Genomic DNA, 22,892 nt, shown 5'->3' on the forward strand with positions numbered 1-22,892 from the left:
TCATTTATCACCAGCTTATCTAACTACCCTTTATTTTCCCTCAAATTGCTATAGTTGCCCCCAGCTGCATCTAATTCCTCTTGTTTACATTACTACTGGATCTACCACCCACCTGGATTTAATTCCTACATCTACCCTACTGCTGGATCTATTTACTTCCACCAATCACTCAACTGAAACTACTTACCCCATCAACCCCCCACCTGGATTTAACCCCCCCCCCCCCCCATATATCACCTCACTTGGATCTCACACTAGGATCCAATTATCCTCAACTGAATCTCGGGTTATAATATCCCTGAACCCCCAATATCACCCCTCAGATCCTGCATCCCTTATCACATCACCCCTCAGATCCGCATCCCTTATTACATCACTCTTCGGATCTGGCCCCCCTTATTACATCGCTCCTCAGATCCGTAATCCCTTATCACTCCTCGGATCCGGCACCCCTTATTACGTCACTCCTCGGATCCGGCACCCCTTATCACGTCACTCCTCGGATCCGGCAACCCTTATCCCGTCACTCGTCGGATCCGGCAACCCTTATCCCGTCACTCGTCGGATCCGGCAACCCTTATCCCGTCACTCGTCGGATCCGGCACCCCTTATCCCGTCACTCGTCGGATCCGGCACCCCTTATCCCGTCACTCGTCGGATCCGGCACCCCTTATCACGTCACTCGTCGGATCCGGCACCCCTTATCACGTCACTCGTCGGATCCGGCACCCCTTATCACGTCACTCGTCGGATCCGGCACCCCTTATCACGTCACTCGTCGGATCCGGCACCCCTTATCACGTCACTCGTCGGATCCGGCACCCCTTATCACGTCACTCGTCGGATCCGGCACCCCTTATCACGTCACTCGTCGGATCCGGCACCCCTTATCACGTCACTCGTCGGATCCGGCACCCCTTATCACGTCACTACTCTGATCCGGCACCCCTTATCACGTCACTCCTCAGATCCGGCACCCCTTATCACGTCACTCCTCAGATCCAGCATCCCTTATTACGTCACTCCTCGGATCCGGCATCCCTTATTACGTCACTCCTCGGATCCGGCATCCCTTATTACGTCATCACTGAGATCCAGAATCCCATAATTCATTATCTCCTCCATCTGGCTCCCCTTAATCTATACCCTGCTCTGTCCAGTTCCCCCTCACCCAGCACTGCTTGCATTTGTTAACACCATATCTCCTCACTGCCTTGATCTGCGTCCATTATATCTATCCTTACATTACTGCAGGGATTTTATACCAATCTCCTTATTATTGACCCCCCTCATCTCTATCATGGTGTTCTGCTACTCTATTGTAGTTACCTTTTATAAAACCCAGTAAATCGCTCCCTCTCATTACTGCTTGTGTTTTTAACTCCAAAATCACTGCCTCTCTGTTCCACGCTCAGCTAGCTTTTACTGCCTGTTTGCTTAACCCACTACATCACGGCCCCTCTATTTAACTACTTACATCACCACTTCTATTCTTCACTCTGTAAATCCTCTTCTCTCTTAATACCCCATTTATCAGCTTCATTACTCGTGTTACATTCCCCGTATCTAACAGTTTCTTCATTTAACTGTCTTGCCTTTTTTATTTTCACTATCTTTCTCTTGTCTGTTGCCACTTCCATTTATTTCTTTGTTTATCCTCATTTTATTGGTCCTCGTTATATCCCTGTCTCTATTATTGTCTTGTCTTACCTCACGGTTTCCCTCCTCTTATTGCTATACAATTTGCTCCATCTCATTACTTCTCTCTTACCCTATTTTCATTTCCATTTTGACTCTTCCAAGTATTTTACAACCCCCTGGTCTTTCAGAGGCCCTGCGTAGTCACCATGAATTACCCCCCTCCTGGTCTTTCTGGGAGCCCTCAGTCCTCGCTCACTTCCCAGGTGTCAGTTTCAGGTTCCTCTGTCCCTTCTCAGTTTGGCACAGTTCCACAGTTTGGCTCTGGATCAGTTCCAGCACCCCAGCCACCCGGGGCACCCCAGTATGTTCTTTCAAATTCTGTGGCCATCAGAGCAGAGATTCAGCGATTTGAGTCTGTGCACCCCAATATCTATGCCATCTACGACCTTATCGAGAGGGTGGATGACTTAGGACTTCAGAACCAGATCAGAGAACATGTCATCTCAATTGAAGGTGAGTTCTATTCATGTCCTGAATGCAGAGTAATTCTATAATGCCATCTGCAGTGCAAGTTGGAATATGAATCAGAAAAAAAAAAAAAAAGAATCTGCCGTTTGAGCTGTATGAAAATATTTGCATGTGTAAACATATACGTTTGTCAGGGTGTGAACTAACGGAGGCTGCACACATATCGCTCAGTGCAAATCAGAATGTCAGGTCTTGTGAAGGCTGTGACCCTGGTAGAATCCGTCTTGGTGTCAGTGACATGGAGAGCCTGACACTAGTAGGATCCATCATGGTCTTGGTTGACATAGACAGGCTTTGACCCTGGTAGGATCAGTCATGGTCTCTGGTGACATGGACTGGCTGCAACTCTGGGAGGATCAGTCATGGTCTCTTTTGACATGGAAAGGCTGTGACCCTGGTAGTATGTGACATGGGCAGACTGTGACCGTGGTAGGATCAGTCATGGTCTCTGGTGACATGGACAGGCTGTGACCCTGGTAGCATCAGTCATGGTCACTGGTGGCATAGAGAGGTTGTGATCCTGTCATGGTTGCATAACATGAAGGATTATTGTGTACAAGGATTGGGGAGGCTGTGAATGTGCTAAGTCAGTCATGATTTTAGATGATGCAATAAAAAAAGATTGTCGTTGTGGGAATGCTGGTCCTTCTCCTGAGCACCAGGTGGCTGCTGGGATTGAGTGCGGCCTACCATTATTTTTGCAATATGATATTCAATGATGTGAAGTCTGTGGACATGCGGGGCTCTGTCGTGTTGCCTGGTATTGGTGGGATCAAACTTGCAGGGCTATTCACTAGCCCTACGTATACATTGGTCTCAGGTGATGGAGGGAAGGCTGCGTATACATTGATCTCAGGTGATGGAGGGAAGGCTGCGTATACATTGATCTCAGGTGATGGAGGGAAGGCTGCGTATACATTGATCTCAGGTGATGGAGGGAAGGCTGTTTATACATTGGTCTCAGGTGATGGAGGGAAGGCTGCATATACATTGGTCTCAGGTGATGGAGGGAAGGCTGCGTATACATTGGTCTCAGGTGATGGAGGGAAGGCTGCGTATACATTGGTCTCAGGTGATGGAGGGAAGGCTGTTTATACATTGGTCTCAGGTGATGGAGGGAAGGCTGCGTATACATTGGTCTCAGGTGATGGAGGGAAGGCGGTGTATATATTGGTCTCAGGTGATGGAGGGAAGGCTGCGTATACATTGGTCTCAGGTGATGGAGGGAAGGCTGCGTATACATTGGTCTCAGGTGATGGAGGGAAGGCTGTTTATACATTGGTCTCAGGTGATGGAGGGAAGGCTACGTATATATTGGTCTCAGGTGATGGAGGGAAGGCTATGTATACATTGGTCTCAGGTGATGGAGGAAAGGCTACGTATATATTGGTCTCAGGTGATGGAGGGAAGGCTACGTATACATTGGTCTCAGGTGATGGAGGGAATGCTGTTTATACATTGGTCTCAGGTGATGGAGGGAAGGCTACGTATATATTGGTCTCAGGTGATGGAGGGAAGGCTACGTATATATTGGTCTCAGGTGATGGAGGGAAGGCTACGTATATATTGGTCTCAGGTGATGGAGGGAAGGCTGCGTATACATTGGTCTCAGGTGATGGAGGGAAGGCTGCGTATATATTGGTCTCAGGTGATGGAGGGAAGGCTGCGTATATATTGGTCTCAGGTGATGGAGGGAAGGCTATGTATATATTGGTCTCAGGTGATGGAGGGAAGGCTACGTATACATTGGTCTCAGGTGATGGAGGGAAGGCTGCGTATACATTGGTCTCAGGTGATGGAGGGAAGGCTGTTTATACATTGGTCTCAGGTGATGGAGGGAAGGCTACGTATATATTGGTCTCAGGTGATGGAGGGAAGGCTATGCATATATTGGTCTCAGGTGATGGAGGGAAGGCTATGTATATATTGGTCTCAGGTGATGGAGGGAAGGCTGCGTATACATTGGTCTCAGGTGATGGAGGGAAGGCTACGTATATATTGGTCTCAGGTGATGGAGGAAAGGCTACGTATATATTGGTCTCAGGTGATGGAGGAAAGGCTACGTATATATTGGTCTCAGGTGATGGAGGGAAGGCTACGTATACATTGGTCTCAGGTGATGGAGGGAAGGCTACGTATATATTGGTCTCAGGTGATGGAGGGAAGGCTACGTATATATTGGTCTCAGGTGATGGAGGGAAGGCTATGTATACATTGGTCTCAGGTGATGGAGGAAAGGCTACGTATATATTGGTCTCAGGTGATGGAGGGAAGGCTACGTATACATTGGTCTCAGGTGATGGAGGGAATGCTGTTTATACATTGGTCTCAGGTGATGGAGGGAAGGCTACGTATATATTGGTCTCAGGTGATGGAGGGAAGGCTACGTATATATTGGTCTCAGGTGATGGAGGGAAGGCTGCGTATATATTGGTCTCAGGTGATGGAGGGAAGGCTACGTATACATTGGTCTCAGGTGATGGAGGGAAGGCTGCGTATACATTGGTCTCAGGTGCTGGAGGGAAGGCGGTGTATACATTGGTCTCAGGTGATGGAGGGAAGGCTACGTATATATTGGTCTCAGGTGATGGAGGGAAGGCTACGTATATATTGGTCTCAGGTGATGGAGGGAAGGCTATGTATATATTGGTCTCAGGTGATGGAGGGAAGGCTACGTATATATTGGTCTCAGGTGATGGAGGGAAGGCTACGTATATATTGGTCTCAGGTGATGGAGGGAAGGCTATGTATATATTGGTCTCAGGTGATGGAGGGAAGGCTACGTATATATTGGTCTCAGGTGATGGAGGGAAGGCTATGTATATATTGGTCTCAGGTGATGGAGGGAAGGCTACGTATATATTGGTCTCAGGTGATGGAGGGAAGGCTATGTATATATTGGTCTCAGGTGATGGAGGGAAGGCTACGTATATATTGGTCTCAGGTGATGGAGGGAAGGCTATGTATATATTGGTCTCAGGTGATGGAGGGAAGGCTACATATACATTGGTCTCAGGTGATGGAGGGAAGGCTATGTATATATTGGTCTCAGGTGATGGAGGGAAGGCTACGTATATATTGGTCTCAGGTGATGGAGGGAAGGCTATGTATATATTGGTCTCAGGTGATGGAGGGAAGGCTACGTATATATTGGTCTCAGGTGATGGAGGGAAGGCTACGTATATATTGGTCTCAGGTGATGGAGGGAAGGCTACGTATATATTGGTCTCAGGTGATGGAGGGAAGGCTATGTATATATTGGTCTCAGGTGATGGAGGGAAGGCTGCGTATACATTGGTCTCAGGTGATGGAGGGAAGGCTGTATATATTGGTCTCAGGTGATGGAGGGAAGGCTGTTTATACATTGGTCTCAGGTGATGGAGGGAAGGCTGCGTATACATTGGTCTCAGGTGATGGAGGGAAGGCTACGTATATATTGGTCTCAGGTGATGGAGGGAAGGCTGCGTATACATTGGTCTCAGGTGATGGAGGGAAGGCTACGTATATATTGGTCTCAGGTGATGGAGGGAAGGCTATGTATATATTGGTCTCAGGTGATGGAGGGAAGGCTGCGTATACATTGGTCTCAGGTGATGGAGGGAAGGCTGCGTATACATTGGTCTCAGGTGATGGAGGGAAGGCTACGTATATATTGGTCTCAGGTGATGGAGGGAAGGCTATGTATATATTGGTCTCAGGTGATGGAGGGAAGGCTACGTATATATTGGTCTCAGGTGATGGAGGGAAGGCTGCGTATACATTGATCTCAGGTGATGGAGGGAAGGCTGCGTATACATTGGTCTCAAGTGATGGAGGGAAGGCTGCGTATACATTGGTCTCAGGTGATGGAGGGAAGGCTGCGTATACATTGGTCTCAGGTGATGGAGGGAAGGCTGTTTATACATTGGTCTCAGGTGATGGAGGGAAGGCTGCGTATACATTGGTCTCAGGTGATGGAGGGAAGGCTACGTATATATTGGTCTCAGGTGATGGAGGGAAGGCTATGCATATATTGGTCTCAGGTGATGGAGGGAAGGCTATGTATATATTGGTCTCAGGTGATGGAGGGAAGGCTACGTATATATTGGTCTCAGGTGATGGAGGGAAGGCTATGTATATATTGGTCTCAGGTGATGGAGGGAAGGCTGTGTATATATTGGTCTCAGGTAATGGAGGGAAGGCTACGTATATATTGGTCTCAGGTGATGGAGGGAAGGCTACGTATACATTGGTCTCAGGTGATGGAGGGAAGGCGGTGTATACATTGGTCTCAGGTGATGGAGGGAAGGCGGTGTATACATTGGTCTCAGGTGATGGAGGGAAGGCGGTGTATACATTGGTCTCAGGTGATGGAGGGAAGGCGGTGTATACATTGGTCTCAGGTGATGGAGGGAAGGCGGTGTATATATTGGTCTCAGGTGATGGAGGGAAGGCTATGTATATATTGGTCTCAGGTGATGGAGGGAAGGCTACGTATATATTGGTCTCAGGTGATGGAGGGAAGGCTATGTATACATTGGTCTCAGGTGATGGAGGGAAGGCGGTGTATACATTGGTCTCAGGTGATGGAGGGAAGGCTATGTATATATTGGTCTCAGGTGATGGAGGGAAGGCTACGTATATATTGGTCTCAGGTAATGGAGGGAAGGCTATGTATACATTGGTCTCAGGTGATGGAGGGAAGGCGGTGTATACATTGGTCTCAGGTGATGGAGGGAAGACTGTAGGCAATCTTAACGAAACGTTGGGGGCTTCTTTTTGATTTTCTCCCTCTTTCATTACTTCTGGTATTTTTCTTTTTATGGTATGTATGATTTGTTGGGTTGCTCTTTCTGGGTATCTAATCAATTTTGTATCTAGATGAGCATTTTTGCTTTTTGTAGTTACTTACTATGCAGAGGTGGCTCTAGACTTTGAGGCCTAAGGCGAAACCCAAACATGAGGCCCCACTAACACCCAAAGTGAAAAAATACTATATTGAAAGGTGGGCTTGCAGCGCTGGATACAGAGTGTTAGTCTCTGCATTCATGTTCAGAAACTTGCAGTGTCACGGCTGCCTGTGCATTTTGAGCTCTCTGGCTGTAGTTGTAGTATAATTTGCAAACATTTTGCAATAAATACATTTCCTTGGCAGTTATGCCAATTTTTTATACACAATTGTAGGGTATGGTTGCATAGCCTGGCAGTCGTGTAAACATAAGCATGGGTGTGAAAGGATACTCCCTTCTATCAGCCTTCCCCAGTTATTCGTTCTTTTGTTATGCTCCATTTGTTATTTTGTTCGTTTCCCGAACCGAGACCACCCCAGAGACTAATTAGAATTGAGAACTTTAAAATCGCAGACTAATTGAATGCTCCTCTAAACTCAATTATTTCACTGGCTCAGAGGAGGAGTTATACACTGTATAAATTGAATGCCTGTGTTCTCATTAAACCAGTCTTGTCCCAGCATTAAGCTTTGGCTCATGTGTGGGTTATTATGCGACACCAGCGATATTTGGAACCTGTGGATTATTGGTGTATTGTTTAATGGGAAAAGGGTATGCAAGACGGTGATACCTTTCTCAGATCGTCATAAAGGGGTTATTGAAAACAAAAATGAAAATTTTGTTTGAGCAAAAAAGCTTTAAAAAAATAATTTACCAAATAATAAAGTTAGTATGATGTATGTCTTCAGCTGGTGACTGTGATAGGGTGAGTAAAGGGGTACCAGTAACAGGGAGACTCTCTGACAGGACGAAGAAGGGGGGGTTGTATTTAGGCAGGTCGAGTGTGACGAACTGAACCTCGTCACAGGTGTTTGGAGGGGCCTGCTGGTCAGCCTCTTGCCAAAATACTACAAGACAAGTCAACAACTGTAAAGACCCATATTTTATTCCCCCTGGTTTAGCACTTTCCATAGAACCGAACGCTAGCTCCCTGGCGGCCGTTCTCATGGACCAAAACCGCGAATAGACTTCAGGGGGACTTAGCCGCGAATGCCCTGAAACAATTTTCGTCATGAAGACTTCGCGATTCAACGTCAGTGCCCCAACGGCACTTAGCCGCGAATGCCCTGGAACTATTTTCGGCATGAAGACTTTGCTGTTCCGAGTCGGTCCCCAGCAGCACTTAGCCTCGATTCTATGGAACCGTTTGGGCATGGGACCATGCGTGAGGTCACAGTTAAGACTTCCAGGATATTCCTGAACCCCTGAACTGATCTGGGTGATTTTTGGTTATGTTGGTCACACAGATCAGGGCTATCAGGGGATGTAACTTTGGGGGATTTTACGTGTTTTAAGGTATTTTGGGGGTTTCCAAAATGTGTGTTTTTTGTGTTTGGAGATAATTGAGTTTAGTATAATGCTTGACTCAGTTATCTCCTAAGTAAAGGGGAAGGCTTATTGTATTGTACATGGGAGTGTCATGCATTGTAACACTGGTATTATTGGTCTGTGAGTTTGTAACCGAGTTCCCCACAAGGTCCTGATGGGAGTGCCTCTTGCATGGGGATTGTCATAAAAGGCCAAGTGTGGCACTATTAAAATCAGTTCCAGCTTTACCCTCAACATAGAGCCTCGCCTTGTGTTTGTAGGGACCTGCTATACAGGCTTTAACCACTAGCTCTTATAAGAGCTTCACAGCTATACTGGAAGCTGGATCCTGGTCTTGGGTCCAGGGTGGGTGGAGGACGGCGAGACCCCAGCCAAGCTGCAGCGGCTAAGGGGCTACAGTGCTGATGGTGTCTGGTGGAGTGCTTGGAGTCCTTGGTGAGCACTAGGAGCATCAATTGGCGGATGCACCCGGTTAGGGTGCCAGGCAGTCCGTCACATTTGGTGGCAGCAGTGGGATGACTTCCTAGACCGAGGAGAAGCATCCTGGAGACACCGGTAATGTGTGGATTATATTGAGGGCAATGCTAGAATTCGTGCAGCGCCCCTGGAATAGAGGTGCCCACAGATTTGGAGCAGGCAAGCATGGCATCCTCTGACTCTTACTCAGAGTTGCTGTTCAAAGTGCGACAGCGACTGGCCTGGTTTGGCTCTAATGTATCGATGGAGACCTTCTAAGCGATCTGGAACCAGGTGACAAGCCAGGTGACAGGATAATCGATCTCTGGGTGTACCCACTTTCCTTTGAAGTTCGGGTTATCAATCAAGCCAGGTGACAAGCCAAGAGAGACCACAAGTTCCTGATGGCTAAAATGAGTGGAGGTTTGCAGCAGCCCTTCGGCAGAGGTGGTGCCACTGACCTGGGAAGAGGCACCCACCGATTTAATTGACTTTACTTGAGCGGATGTTAGCCTCTCCCCAACGGCAGCCGGAGGTATCCGAAGTAGGGGACCTCATAGACTGGTCCTGATAAGGGAATCTTTTAAGCAAACAAAGAAGTTTGAATGACTATCTGTTCCTGTCCAAATTAGAGATGTTTAAATTGCGTATACGCAGAAGTAAATTCACACTGACACACGGAGTTCAGGTTAAAAGCACTTCAGGAAATTTATTAGCATCTGAACAAAGCAGGCTTGCAAGCCCTTTTTAAAGGTAGAATTACATCATTGTAAAAATCAAGATATAAGCAAATAAACATTGTCGATTGGCTAAGAGAAGAAGTGGTTAGTTAAATGCCCTCCCTGTTGGGTGTTACGTCTTACATCATAACTGACGTCATAAAGTTCTCCTCCAGATTTCAGCGCCATCTTGCTAGCACGAGGAGTTCTCTCGATGGGAGGGGGCATTTTGGCAGCTATCCATAAAGAGTAGCTGGTACCTTTAGTCTTTCAAGGTTAGTATCCTCAGTATTCTCAAGGCCTCTTTGGCAATTATACACTCTATCAATACTATCTGCTACAGTGTGTTCTTTGAATCAGAAGATTCTAGCATTTTCTGCTGACATGCTGTTTCTACGAACAAAGGAATCTTGTAAAGTTTAAACTACGAGGCATGAGAGCTGAATATGAGAATATAGTATTAAAAGGGGCCCAGTAAGGATTATATAGTTTATAAGGGGCCTAATAATGGATATAAGTTATAAGGGGTTAATAATTCTACAACAGTCCTATGAGGAACCCCAACTGGGAGGTGGAGATGGGATCGAAGTCTCTCCAGCGGCCCTACAGGGATGCTGGCCCAGATCCCCAGCTACAGCCGGAGTTACCGGGAGTAGGGACAGTCAGTCTCCAGCGACCGAGTATGTTATTGGGAGAAGAGACGGTCGGTCTCTCTCCCCAGCGGCAGTGTATCCTACAGGGAGTGGAGACAATCCGTCTCACTCCCCAGCGGCAGTATGCATTACAGGGAGAGGAGCATATTGTCCTGTCTCCCTAGCGGCAGATAGTTACAGGAAGTGGAGACAGCCGGTCTTCCTCCCCAGCGGCAGAGGAGACAGCTGGTCCCTCTTCCCAATTACAGCGGGACAGCACCCCAGATGGGACCATGGTCTCTGCTCCAGACTTGCAGGGATATTGGACGACCGGTCCAGATCCCCAACCAACCTCGCAGGAATTCCAGGAGGAGGAGGTAGGCGATCCCTCCTCTCCACAGCCAATTCCCAACCGGGTACTGGTATTGGTGGATAAAACTGCAATACCCACTGACCCCCTTCCAGCAGTGGAGCTGGCATCGGGGCAGAGCGCCGCTGATCTCTGCCCTACCTGCTGTCAGGGTACCTGAGGCCTCTACCTCTAAGGGAGGTAGAGACTTGGTGGTGTATCCGTCCAGGCGAGCTGTCTCCTCCGTTCCTCGCGGTTCATCCAGTCACTTAAACACCGGCCGCGAGGAATCCACGTCCTTTTCTAGCAGGACGCTCAATACGTGACGTCATGACGCTAGCACGAGCAATCTGTCACTCTAGTGTCCGATATCCAATCGGTACTTTTCAGAGGCGTGATTTCCATCCAGAACCAGGGTATTTAAGCTTACTCCTTACTTCAGCTCATTGCCCTGTCGTGGTTCTAGCTTGTCTAGTCACTCAGTGCTCTGGTATTCTAGTTTGCTCTATTGGTTTTGACTCGGCTCGTTGTACTACCCTGTTTCTCTGTTATCCCTTGACCCGGCTTGTCTCTCGCTTATCTGTCTTCTCGTTCCCTCGACCTCGGCTTGCCTCTGACTATTCTTTACTCTCGGTACGTTAGTCCGGCCATTCTAAGGCCCGGTATACGTACCTTTCCACTCTTTGTACTCTGCGTGTTGGATCCCTGTCCCGATCCTGACACCTGCCCCCTTGTTACAGGGTAGGATTACATGCTAGTACCCCCAGCAGAAGCGCTGGCACCAGGGCAGAGCGCAGTTGGCCTCTGCCCTCCCCTTTCCCTTTGTCCAGGGCCTGAATACCCACAGTCCACCCCAGCAGACGCGCTGGCAACAGTTGGCCACTGCCCTCCCCCTGTCCTCCCCCTGTCCTCAGTCCAAGACCGGACAACCCTCTGACTTACTTAGCTGTAACATTGGCTTAGGGGCAGAGTGCTGCTTGCCTCTGCCCACCAAGTGCTCACAACTCCATGCCTGGGAGCACAAGGGAGGTCGGGGGTGACTGTCACCCACTCAGCAACCGGGGACATACAGTACAGAGCCAGACACCAGAGGCCACCAGGTCAAGTAGTTGGGTATGGGTGGGCTACTCGACTAACTCAGGTGATGACTGACAGAAGGCCAGGTATCTGGTTAGTCTTCTCTTGGGTTGGGGGGGCAGGGGGGAGAGAAGAAATGCTGGCCAGCCTCTTGCCAAAAGACTACGGTCCAAGTCAACGACTGTAAAGACCTATATTTTATTCCCCCTGGTTCGGCACTTTCCATAGAACCGAACGCTAGCTCCCTGGCGGCCGTTCGCATGGACCAAAACCGCGAATGGACTTCAGGGGGACTTAGCCGCGAGTGCCGTGGAACTATTTTCGGCATTAAGACTTTGCGGTTCCCGGTCGGTCCCCCAGCAGAACTTAGCCGCGATATGGAACTGTTTTGGGCATGGGACCAATCGTGCGGTCGGTACAGTAAGTTTTATTAAGATTGGATGTATATTTTTAAAGTTATAAATTTTTTATAAAAACTGTATTTTCCTGCCTGTGATAATTACGTTAACCCATTGTGTTCAGTAATTATATCACAGGCAGAGGGGAGGATTTTTGCTGGAATGAATGGGAGTGTTTAACTGTGTGTCGGTTTATGAGTGGTTGTTCCACAAGGCCCACGTGGGTGGTAACCTTATGGAGAAATGTGTATATAAGAGCAATAAAGCCTCAGTGCATTCAGTTCCTGCTATGCCCTCAATCTAGAGTCTTGTCTCTTATTGGGGGAATTGCTATATCACTACAAGGGATTGCTATGCTCTGCATACTCCCTTGGATAATCACTACTAAGCTCTTTTAAGAGCTTGTTCCTGCTTCACTCTCTTGGAGGAGAGGTTCACCCACTGGAACCTGGAGCCTTGTCGTAGGTCCAGGGTGGGTAGGAGGCGGCGGTTCGTGGAGTCTGCGGTGGTTGTGGAGTGCTTGTAGCCCTCGGGAAGCACTAGGAGCATCCAGTAACGGAGGTACCCAGTCGAGGTGCCAGGTGGTCCGTTACAAGCATGATGGGAGATATTATTGTACGTTAAGAGTCCACCAGGGGAAAACTCCTGGAATGCCATTAATGAAACCCCTTGCATGGGGATTTGTATATAACCGGATTTGTATATAAACTGTGTGTCGTCCAGTTCTTGGGGGGGGAAAAAGGGATTGTATTTATGCTACATTTATTTTGTATGCTGATTACGTTGACCAGCGGGGATATCGTGGATTATGCTACTACTCCGCTACACCGTCCAGCCAAGATGACTCCAAGAGCACACTGCACAATTCTCAATGAGGTATAAAAAGTACCCTAAAGCAGGGCTTGACAATTTTGTTTGGAATCTAGGAGCCAGCTAAAAAAAGTTAAAAGCCAGTTTGTTTGTTTTTTTAAAACTAGCAAATTTTAATTTACGAGAAATATACAATTCTTAAAAGGACACTATAGTTACCAGAACCACTACAGCTTAATGTAGTTGTTCTGGTGCCTGTAGCATGTCCCTGTAGCCTTTTCAATGTAAATGCTGCCTCTTCAGAGGCCATGGCAGCACAACAATGGGTAGCTCCTCCCTATCCCTAACCAGACAGGAACCTCATTAAAACAGAAGGTATAAGTACCCCCTCCTACCTCCTCCACCCTCAGTCTTGTAACACTGGTATTATTGGTCTGTGAGTTTGTAACTGAGTTCCCCACAAGGTCCATGTGGGAGTGCCTCTTGCATGGGGATTGTCATAAAAGGCCAAGTGTGGCACTATTAAAATAGTATTGGTATTGCTTGGGTATTACCCATTGTTGTGCTGCCATGGATATGGCCAGGAAAAAGGACAATGAATTCCTACTTACCGTAATTTTCTTTTCCTTGTCATAGACCATGGCATCACAAAGGTCCCGCCCTGGGATATTGCTGGAAACAAGACTGAGGGAGGAGGAGGTAGGAGGGGGTATTTGTACCTTTCTTTTAATTAGCTCCTGTCTAATTAGGGATAGGGAGGAGCTACCATTGTTGTGCTGCCATGGCCTATGACCAGGAAAAGAAAATTACGGTGAGTAGGAATACATTTTCCTTTATATATTTATATATAAAATAAATATGTAAACACGTAAAAAAAAAATACATAATTAAAAAATGTGTAATTCCGTTCTAACTGTATTTTGATATTAATATATATATATATATATGTATATATATATATATATCGAAATAATATATACATACGTATATATTACTATATAAATATTAAAAAGAAAATTGTGCTAGCCCTGTAACTTTCCAAGACACCATAAAACCTGTATATATATAATTGTTGTGATACGTTTTACTGTTTTGAAACACTAATATTTGTGTTCAGCTGAGTATACCAGTACCCCACATGTACAGGTTTTATGGAGTTTTCAAAAGTTACCGAGTAAATATAAGGCTTGCGTTTCAGTTTTTTCACATTGAAATTCGCCAGGTTGGTTACGTTGTCTTTGAGACCGCATGGTAGCCCGAGAATGAAAATTACCCCCATGATGGCATACCATTAGCAAAAGTAGACAACCCAAAGTATTGCAAATGGGGTATGTCAAGTCTTTTTTAGAAACCACTTAGTCACAAACGCTGGCCAAAATTGGCGTTCAAATTAGTTTTTTGCATTTTCCACACACAAACAAATATTAATGTTAACTTTGGCCAGTGCTTGTGACTAATTGGCTACTAAAGACTGAACATACCCCACTTGCAATACCTTGGGTTGTCAACTTTTGCAAATGGTATGCCATCATGGGGGTAATTCTCATTTTTGGGCTACCATACTGTAGCAGAGGGGCAGGGGTTACTCCAATGGCTCTCTGCTGGGAACAAAGATTCAGCATACAAAATCACAGGAACACGGCATAATCCACCTCCCCAAGGACTAGACGACACATAGTCTGGGAGTCAACTGTCAGCTTTATTCACAAGTTTGCTTTTATGCATTTCTCCCATGCAAGGGAGGTAACTTACAGTACCCAATCATATCGTGGTCACCTCCTCTCCCTCTCCTCCCCTTAGATTAACAGTTAAACATATTAGTGGAGACAGAGTTTTCCCCACTTTGTGGATGTCCCCCAAATACAGGGGGTATGATCTGGATGAGCAACATACTCAAAATTCACCCAGATCGGACCAGGGGTTCGGGAGTTATAGCCAGTTAAAGTTTTGACCGACCGCAAGGATTTAGTAGCCAAAAACAGCTCCATGAATTCTGGCCCTACGGTCGGTCTATTTCAATGAATCAAAAGTACCGAACAGCTTAGCCATCCGGCTCTAACTCTGCGTTCGGATGAATCCCCTAGTCTGGGGGATTCATCCTACCGAACGGCGGGTCGGTCGGCAGTTTGAATCGAACGTTTCCGTTGTTCTGGAGGTCTGAGCGGTGTCTGGGTAGTCGAGCGTCCGATTTTTAGTTCCAGACGCTCGACGACCAAACACCGCTGTTCGTGAGTTAAGATGGCCGCCGCCACGTGTTCGTTATACGAACGGCGGCCACACACTAACCCAATTACCCCTGTTTGCAACACATACGGTCTCAAAGGCAACGTAACCAATTTGTTGAATTTCAATGTGGAAAAACTGAAAAATTTAACATGCTATATTTGACCCTGTAACTTCCCAAAACACCATAAAACCTGTACATAGGGGGTACTGTTTTACACATGAGACATCGCTGGAAACAAATACCGTATATACTCGAGTATAAGCAGAGTTTTTCAGCACATTTTTTGTGCTGAAAAACCCCAACTCGGCTTATACTCGAGTCAATAGTCTGTATTATGGCAATTTGCATTGCCATAATACAGACTGGGGCTGCAGAGATGTTACTTACCTCTCCTGCAGCTCCTGTCAGCTCCCTCCTCCTCTGCGCCGTCCGTTCAGCACCTCGGTCAGCTCCCAGTGTAAATCTCGCGAGAGCCATAATACAGACTATTGACTCGAATATAAGCCGAGTTGGGTTTTTTCAGCACAAAAAATGTACAACGAATGAGTTGCAGGCAATCCGTTCGGGAGTTGGGTACAAAATGATAGTACCGAAGCAAGGTTCTGGGTGAAACATAGGAAAGAGCAACATTGTAACTGTCTGTAGCGATTTCGTAACAGAGTCTGATGATGGATAGGGCGGAATTATACTTGTTAAAAGCAAGGTAAGCAGGGGAGACTTCCATATTTGGGTCTGCTGATAGTTGGTAGATGGTGGACATGTTGGATTCTGGTTATGGAGGAGAACCTGTATTACAACAAATAAACTTGGTTCATTTTTGATGATTGATAAATGCTGTTTCTAATGCTGACCTTGTGCCCTGTATAACAAAGTTATCTGCTTACTAAACCATAAATCTTTGCTTAAAATTTGTAATTTCCCTATCAATTTTACAAAGAAGCGGACTTGGATAAAATCTCCAACTGTGTTACTTACAATTTGCATATTTGGGCTACAATTTACAGTACAAGTGAGCAGCAATCTTTGCAGTATTCTCATTCGGGACCTAACTGAAGGTAATCTGTGTGTATGTAAATCTATTCACTACAGTGAGTTGTAGTGGTTTTAGTGCTTAGAACGCTTGTTAAAGGGTAGCTGTCAATTATCTGGAAATTTTACAATATGATAAAGTATCGAAACTCCCCTATAACTCATATTCCAGACACCATAGCAACGATCCATAGTGCTGGCTTACTTTTAGAGGTGAAGTTTGTGAATGGTTTAACCCCTAAAGGTAAGTCAGCACCAGGAACCTGTTGGCACCATAACAACTTTATTCCAATGTTTTTCCTTTATTTCCATGATATGCTCCGTTTTCTTTTAAATTTATATTAAGTATTTAGCAAATGCCATTGCAATCCTGTACAATCCATACAAATGAGGAGAAGCATAAACTCGGAGTGTGAACGTTTGTGACGGTTTTGTGCATACTTAATTTGCATATGCATAAAAATGTTACTCCATCGTTTATATATTGATGACCGTTTTCTGCCTTTTCTGTAATGGGGCAAAATTCTGTTTATTTTACTTTTTATTTCTCTTTAAAAAATTTTTTTTTTTTTTGATTTTATCAGGAAGGGAACAAACCAAGAAAATTATTGACAGAAACAGAACACGTGTCGCAAGTTTTGCCTGAAATGTTTTTTTTTTTTTTACAAATCACCCCCACATTATGCTTTTTCTATGCCGACTGCCAGGTACAATGAGGGGGGAAAGGCAATAAGCAGAACCAGCACTCTTCATAGTGTCTGCTGGATGCAGAGACTCAAACCTCCGGCCAATAGATTTAGAAATAATGTTTAATAAAGGACATTTATTACACCAAAAGTGGACGTGACTACGGTTTGTCAATCCTCTGTCAGGCTTCACACTGTGAGCATTTCTTGTGTTTCCTTTGGTAGAATAAATATTCTTCACTTTATTACTGGTGTAGAGAGTCGGTTATTTATCTATAGCCAGGCACCAAGGACAGAGCTTATAAAAAATGATTGACAGGTGCCCAGATGTGGATTTCTGCGTTTTAATTTTGGTTTTCATATTGCTCATTGGCTGAGAGCGTCAGCTGATCACTTTCAACCAATGACATGACCTCATTGAGAAGCTTCTGACTTGGTCCCCAAGTGCACGCGTGCACACTGTTGCATGCATGTACGTCGGCTTGGTCCTGAGGAGCTGGTCTAAGGTCTATGAGGAAGAGGTAGTAATCAGAAATCATAGAAATCAACACTTTTATAAAATGGAGTAGTCCTTTAAAGGGACACTGTAGGCACTCAGACCACTTAAGCTCATTGAAGTCGTCTTCTTGCTGTGTCCCTTTTGCCCTTAGTGCTGTAATGTAAAACACACAGAAACTAGAATATTTACATTGCAGCACTAAGTCTGTCTCCAGTGACTGTCTACCAGACAGCCACTATAGGGCTTCCTGAGTCGAAACAAACCTTTGGTCCGTTATCTGACACTGGATGTCCTCCAGCGTCAGATTTTTCTGCACAGGAAAGCATTGATTAATGCATTGATTAATGCTTTCCTTTGGGGAAATCCTAATGCGAGCTCGGCCATTGCCGCCCATGCACATTAGGTCTTCCCCGCCAATGTCAGGAGGAGTGTGGGTGGAGCCTGACCCAGCGCCGAGGGACATCTGCGCTGGATTCAGGTAAGTCACTGAAGGGATTTTAACCCCTTCAGCCCAGCGGCAGGGGGGATTCAAGGGAGGTGGGCTCTGTAGGGACCTATTGTGATCCTTTTAGCTTCCTTATAGAAAGTGGCACCCAGTAGAACCTTAATAAGGAGTCAAACCATTCTAAAGTATTCAAACTCCCAAGCCACTCCTGACACAATGACGGCTACAGCCCTCTGTTAATGTAGTGGTTTTGGTGCATATTGCCCGACCCTAAATTCTCTTATTTGTAAACACTGCTTTCTCTGCCTTTCTTTCTCGATTCTTTTCTTTTCTGAATGGTACCAATAAAACTGAGAAAATGTATATAGTGCCCATATTTAAGAAGGGTATTAAAATCTCTGCCTGGAAATTAGACATGGGAGCAACATATGTGGTTGAATGATCACTTAGCAGTCCATCAAATCATTTCCCAAATATAAATTCCAGTTGTTAAGGTCAGTACATATGGTCATCAGGAGCTTCCATGGTACACTAACCATGAAAAATACTTATCAGAGCTCAATTATTATGGATTAAAAAATTCTGTTAAAATTCACTGAAATTCCAGTGTAGTCAAAAGAAATATAGCAGGTATCGACCCTTCTGTCTGCCTTCTTCTCCTACTGCCTTTACAAAGCTCTTTCTTAATACATCCTCTGGACCAGAGAATAATGCAGCCAGCTGGTCCGATAACTCTGCTACTGAATTCCCGGAACAAAAGAGACAGGATACACAGTTCCCAAGGAAGCAGCACATCATTCTTTATTTTGAATAATGACTAGTCTTTTGTGACTTGTCCTTCAACATGTGGTGAAAACGAATTTAAAAAACAAAATATACAGAACATTAAAGGACGAGCAGGTATAATTAATGCATGAAATCTAGAATACAAGTAACTTTTTTAAACACAATAAAAAAAAGATATTCATTCAAGTACTTATTTGCTTGTACTAATTTACATACCATCATTATGTAAATGTACACATTTCTAAGCAGTCAGCAGAGAAAGCTGCAGAGTTATCACAATAACAATTTATCATTTGTACGTTGACTGTTACTGTCACAATACCATGCACCTGAAATGGGCACAGGATGACTTTAAAGCGGCACTGTCATGGCCGAATCCAGTTTTTTTTTTTTTTTTTTTAACCCCCCCCCTCCCGACTCACCTAATTGTCCTCCTAGCCACCCCCAAATGTCAATAAGCCCCCCCATATTACCTATTTTTTTATCTTTATTTTCTGCCCCGACCTAGGTCCTGGGCGCCGCCATCTTTGTGTGGGTAGATGAAGTCCCTGTGGGACACGTTATCTGCCCACACTAGATAGCGCTGTGAAATTCCTGCGCATACCCAGTTAAACACTTGGGCATTCGAACGGGAATTTTGTATGTCCATTCGTCAGAAAGAGGAATTAATTAATAGAAATGTCAGACAAACCACAAACACCGAATATCGTGTTCTTTTGTTCGTTCGTTTAGTTTATTACAAGGAGGGAGCTACCGGCGCGCAGTTCCCTCCTTGTAATATGTAAAAATAGAAGCGGCAGGGAGCAGTGCTCCCCACCACTTCCTAAGCCCCCCATGTCCTTCCTCACTCTATGGGGGTCAATATGATCCCCATATTGGCATAAGGAAGATTGAATCCATCTTCACCCAGCCAGGGCAAGGCGTAGACTGAGTTCCGCAGGTTGCTCTGAGTCATTTTACACAGCGTGGGAAAATTCCAAAGAACTTTCCCAAGCTGTGTAAAATGACTAGCACTCTGATTGGTTGGATTCCAAGCCAACCAATCAGATTGCTCTGAGTCAAATTGCAAGGCATGGGAAGGCTAATTTATAAGCCTTTCCCCGCCCTGCGGAGCTCAGTCTTTATTATTTTGTTTGTGCTTGTTTTTTTTATTTATTTGATAAGTTCGACGGGTATTATGGTTTTTACATTGGCCTTTTTTGGGGCTGAAAAAAGGTTTTAGAAAAAAACTGCTTCTAATGGCAAGGATGATTTTTAAACCTTTTTTTCAGGTATTTAGTTTTATTGTCTCCCCCCCTCACTATTTTTAGGGTGAGTGGATAGATTGGGATTCATTTGATTTGGGTGGGGGACTAGGGTCTTGGGGACACCTAGTCACCAGGTTGGTATTTTTACACTTAGACCCCACCCGTCGCCCAGGGTGTGGACAATAGGTCCCCCCCCCCCTTATTGTAATTTAGGGCCCCCACCCGCTGCTCATGGGTAGGTGCCTGGGGGGAGGACAGTTGGTCCCCCCCCTATTGTAATTAAGGTCCCCCACCCGCCGCTCATGGGTGGGGGCCGGAGGTGGGGGGAAAGCAATAAGTCCTCCCTTCAGTTTAATAGATCCCACTCTCGCGGCTCGGGAGGGGGTTGCTAGTTTTTTCTTTCACTTTTTAGTAGACATGCCTCTACTAGCGGCAAAGCGAGTAGGGGCAGAATTTACTAATACGAAGCAATCTTTACTTCGTATTAGTAAATTTGACTGAAAGACCAATTTAGGTATTTCAGCCTTTTGGTAGATGGCTCCCTAATACCGTGGGAATTAGGGAGCTAGCTACTCGCATCACGAATAGGCACAAATTCACTCGCAGCATGAATTAATTTCATTTTAATGAAAGTTTGATCCGAACAAAGTCTTGAATTAAGTCCTAACACGAATGGAGAAACTGTTCTCATTCTATTAGGACGAAATTCTGTAGTTTCGCCGGCGTTCTGTATTCGTGACAGAACGTTCGGGAATACTGACAGGAAGCATCGCAAAATCACGGAGAAAAGGTGAGAATTGTGGGAAAATTACTTTGACCACAGGAAACGGAGCACACTTTGTTCCTCCGCTGGTCAAATCTGGTCAAGCGTAGGAAACCTCTATAAGATAAATAGTCCCTACTTTTGTCTTAAGATTTAAAGAAAACTAGAGCAGACAGGAAGAAATGAATAACAGATCCTGAGAGAGGGAGAGAAGAGGAATCGATTGGGGAAAGGTTAGTTCAGCATTACCGTGCCGCTTTAAACAAAGAGTCATACGGGGACCTACATGAAGTGTCCATCTTATGCTCCCAATGATGGTGACTATCGTCACAATATACTAAGACAAAGTAGGGACTATTTTTCTCTTATGTAACTTTATAATGTCTCGCTTAAAGACAATACTTGACAAAAGGTGAAACTTCTGCCCCTGAGCTTTGGTATTTCCCCCAAGAGTCAGTAGTGGTCTTGCAGGATTCTCCATAGACCTTGTGGTGTACTCTTGTACATGTGTTAGAGTACAGCACCGACTCTGTGGACTCTTGGTAGATGAAGTACTAGGAGCTGATCAGGATCCACAGGATGAAGGATATGGGGGCCAGCTTCAGATAAACCTTACTTTCCTGTCCAGCAAGCAACCATGTCAAAACATGTGCGTTTTTACATATTTTCCAAATAGTCCAGATGGTGCAGAGCTGCTTTAAGCCCTGTTCTTTTTGTTATTTTATGAATTCCTTATATGAGGACTCTACTGTTTTAAATAAAGATGTTATAGATCTGTAAAAGGTGAGACATTTTCTGCCTAGGGTCGCTGTTTTACAACTACTCTTTTGGTGATACTGCACTTTTGATTCTATTCATTGTAATTTAAATTGAATGCTTTCTTGTTAAAGGGACACTATAGTCACCAGAACAACTACAGCTTAATGACGGTATACAGCTTAATGTAGTTGTTATGGTGAGTATAATAGCTCCCTTCAGGCATTAAAGGCAGTGTTTACATTGCCCCTAGGTACACCTCCGAGTGGCCACTCCTTAGATGGACAGTCGGCAGCCCTGCCATTCAGCGTCCCCACGCTCTGCATAGAGACGCTGAATTTTCCTCATAGAGATGCATTGATTCAATGCATCTCTATGAGGAGGTCCTGATTGGCCTAAATGGCATTTGGCTCCTCCCCCATGCTGATTTTAGCGAATCCAATGCTTCGCCTTTGGCTAAAAATCGGCCATTTCGATGATGTCACAAAGGGGGTGGAGCGAACGACGGCCGACCCGCATGGCGCTTGAAATAAGTTGTTTTATACTTTTATAGGGGGGCAAGCCACCTATATGGTGAGTCTAGCACTATAGGGTCAGGAATACATGTTTGTGTTCCTGACCCTTTAGGGATCCTTTAAGTGCAAATATAATGTTTAACCTCTTCACAACCGATGATGGTTCAGGACCGTCATCAGAAAAATCCCCTTGAGTACTGTCATAACGGAAATCTTTACTCACCCGGTCGCTGTCGTTCCCCAGGTGCCGATCGGCGTTGCTCCCAGTGTGGGGAGACTGCCTGCACCCCAGGCAGTCTCCTCATGGCAAATTAGGACCCAGCGGCCACGTGATCGCTCTAACAGAGCGGTCACATGGCCACAATAGGTCTCCATGTATCTGCCGACAGTCTCCCTGCTGCTATAAAATAAAAAAATAAGTTACTCAATAAAAATATCATATATTTGTCTATATATCTTATATAATGTCATATTAATATAAAAATACACTTATAAGTAAATTACACACACATATATATATATAATAATGAGATATAGTGTGTGTGTATATTAATATAAAAATACACTTATAATTAAATTACACACGGATATATATAATAATGAGATATAGTGTGTATATATTAATATAAAAATACACTTATAATTAAATTACACACGGATATATATAATAATGAGATATAGTGTGTATATATTAATATAAAAATACACTTATAATTAAATTACACACGGATATATATAATAATGAGATATAGTGTGTATATATTAATATAAAAATACACTTATAATTAAATTACACACGGATATATATAATAATGAGATATAGTGTGTATATATTAATATAAAAATACACTTATAATTAAATTACACACGGATATATATAATATATATATATATATATATATTAATGATATATTTTGTGTGTGTATATATAACACAATATATTGTTATAAAATACAAATACGGTAAGTAAATTATAATAAATTAAACGTAAAAACATTTTTTAAATTTTTTT

The 22,892-nt window shown here is 44.8% G+C and overlaps 1 protein-coding gene across 1 annotated transcript in view; it reads left to right on the forward strand.

The window, feature by feature from the left end:
• Positions 1-231: 231 nt before the first annotated feature.
• Positions 232-22,892, forward strand: part of AGAP3 (ArfGAP with GTPase domain, ankyrin repeat and PH domain 3) — a 255,558-nt gene continuing 232,897 nt past the window's right edge. Inside the window, exon 1 of the mRNA XM_063452953.1 lies at positions 232-2,154. Coding sequence (XP_063309023.1) covers positions 1,848-2,154 — 307 coding nt within the window. The 5' untranslated portion in view covers positions 232-1,847. The remainder of the gene's footprint in view (positions 2,155-22,892) is intronic.

This window comes from Pelobates fuscus, chromosome 4, assembly GCF_036172605.1.
Source record: "Pelobates fuscus isolate aPelFus1 chromosome 4, aPelFus1.pri, whole genome shotgun sequence".
In the NCBI taxonomy this organism is placed as follows: domain Eukaryota; kingdom Metazoa; phylum Chordata; class Amphibia; order Anura; family Pelobatidae; genus Pelobates; species Pelobates fuscus.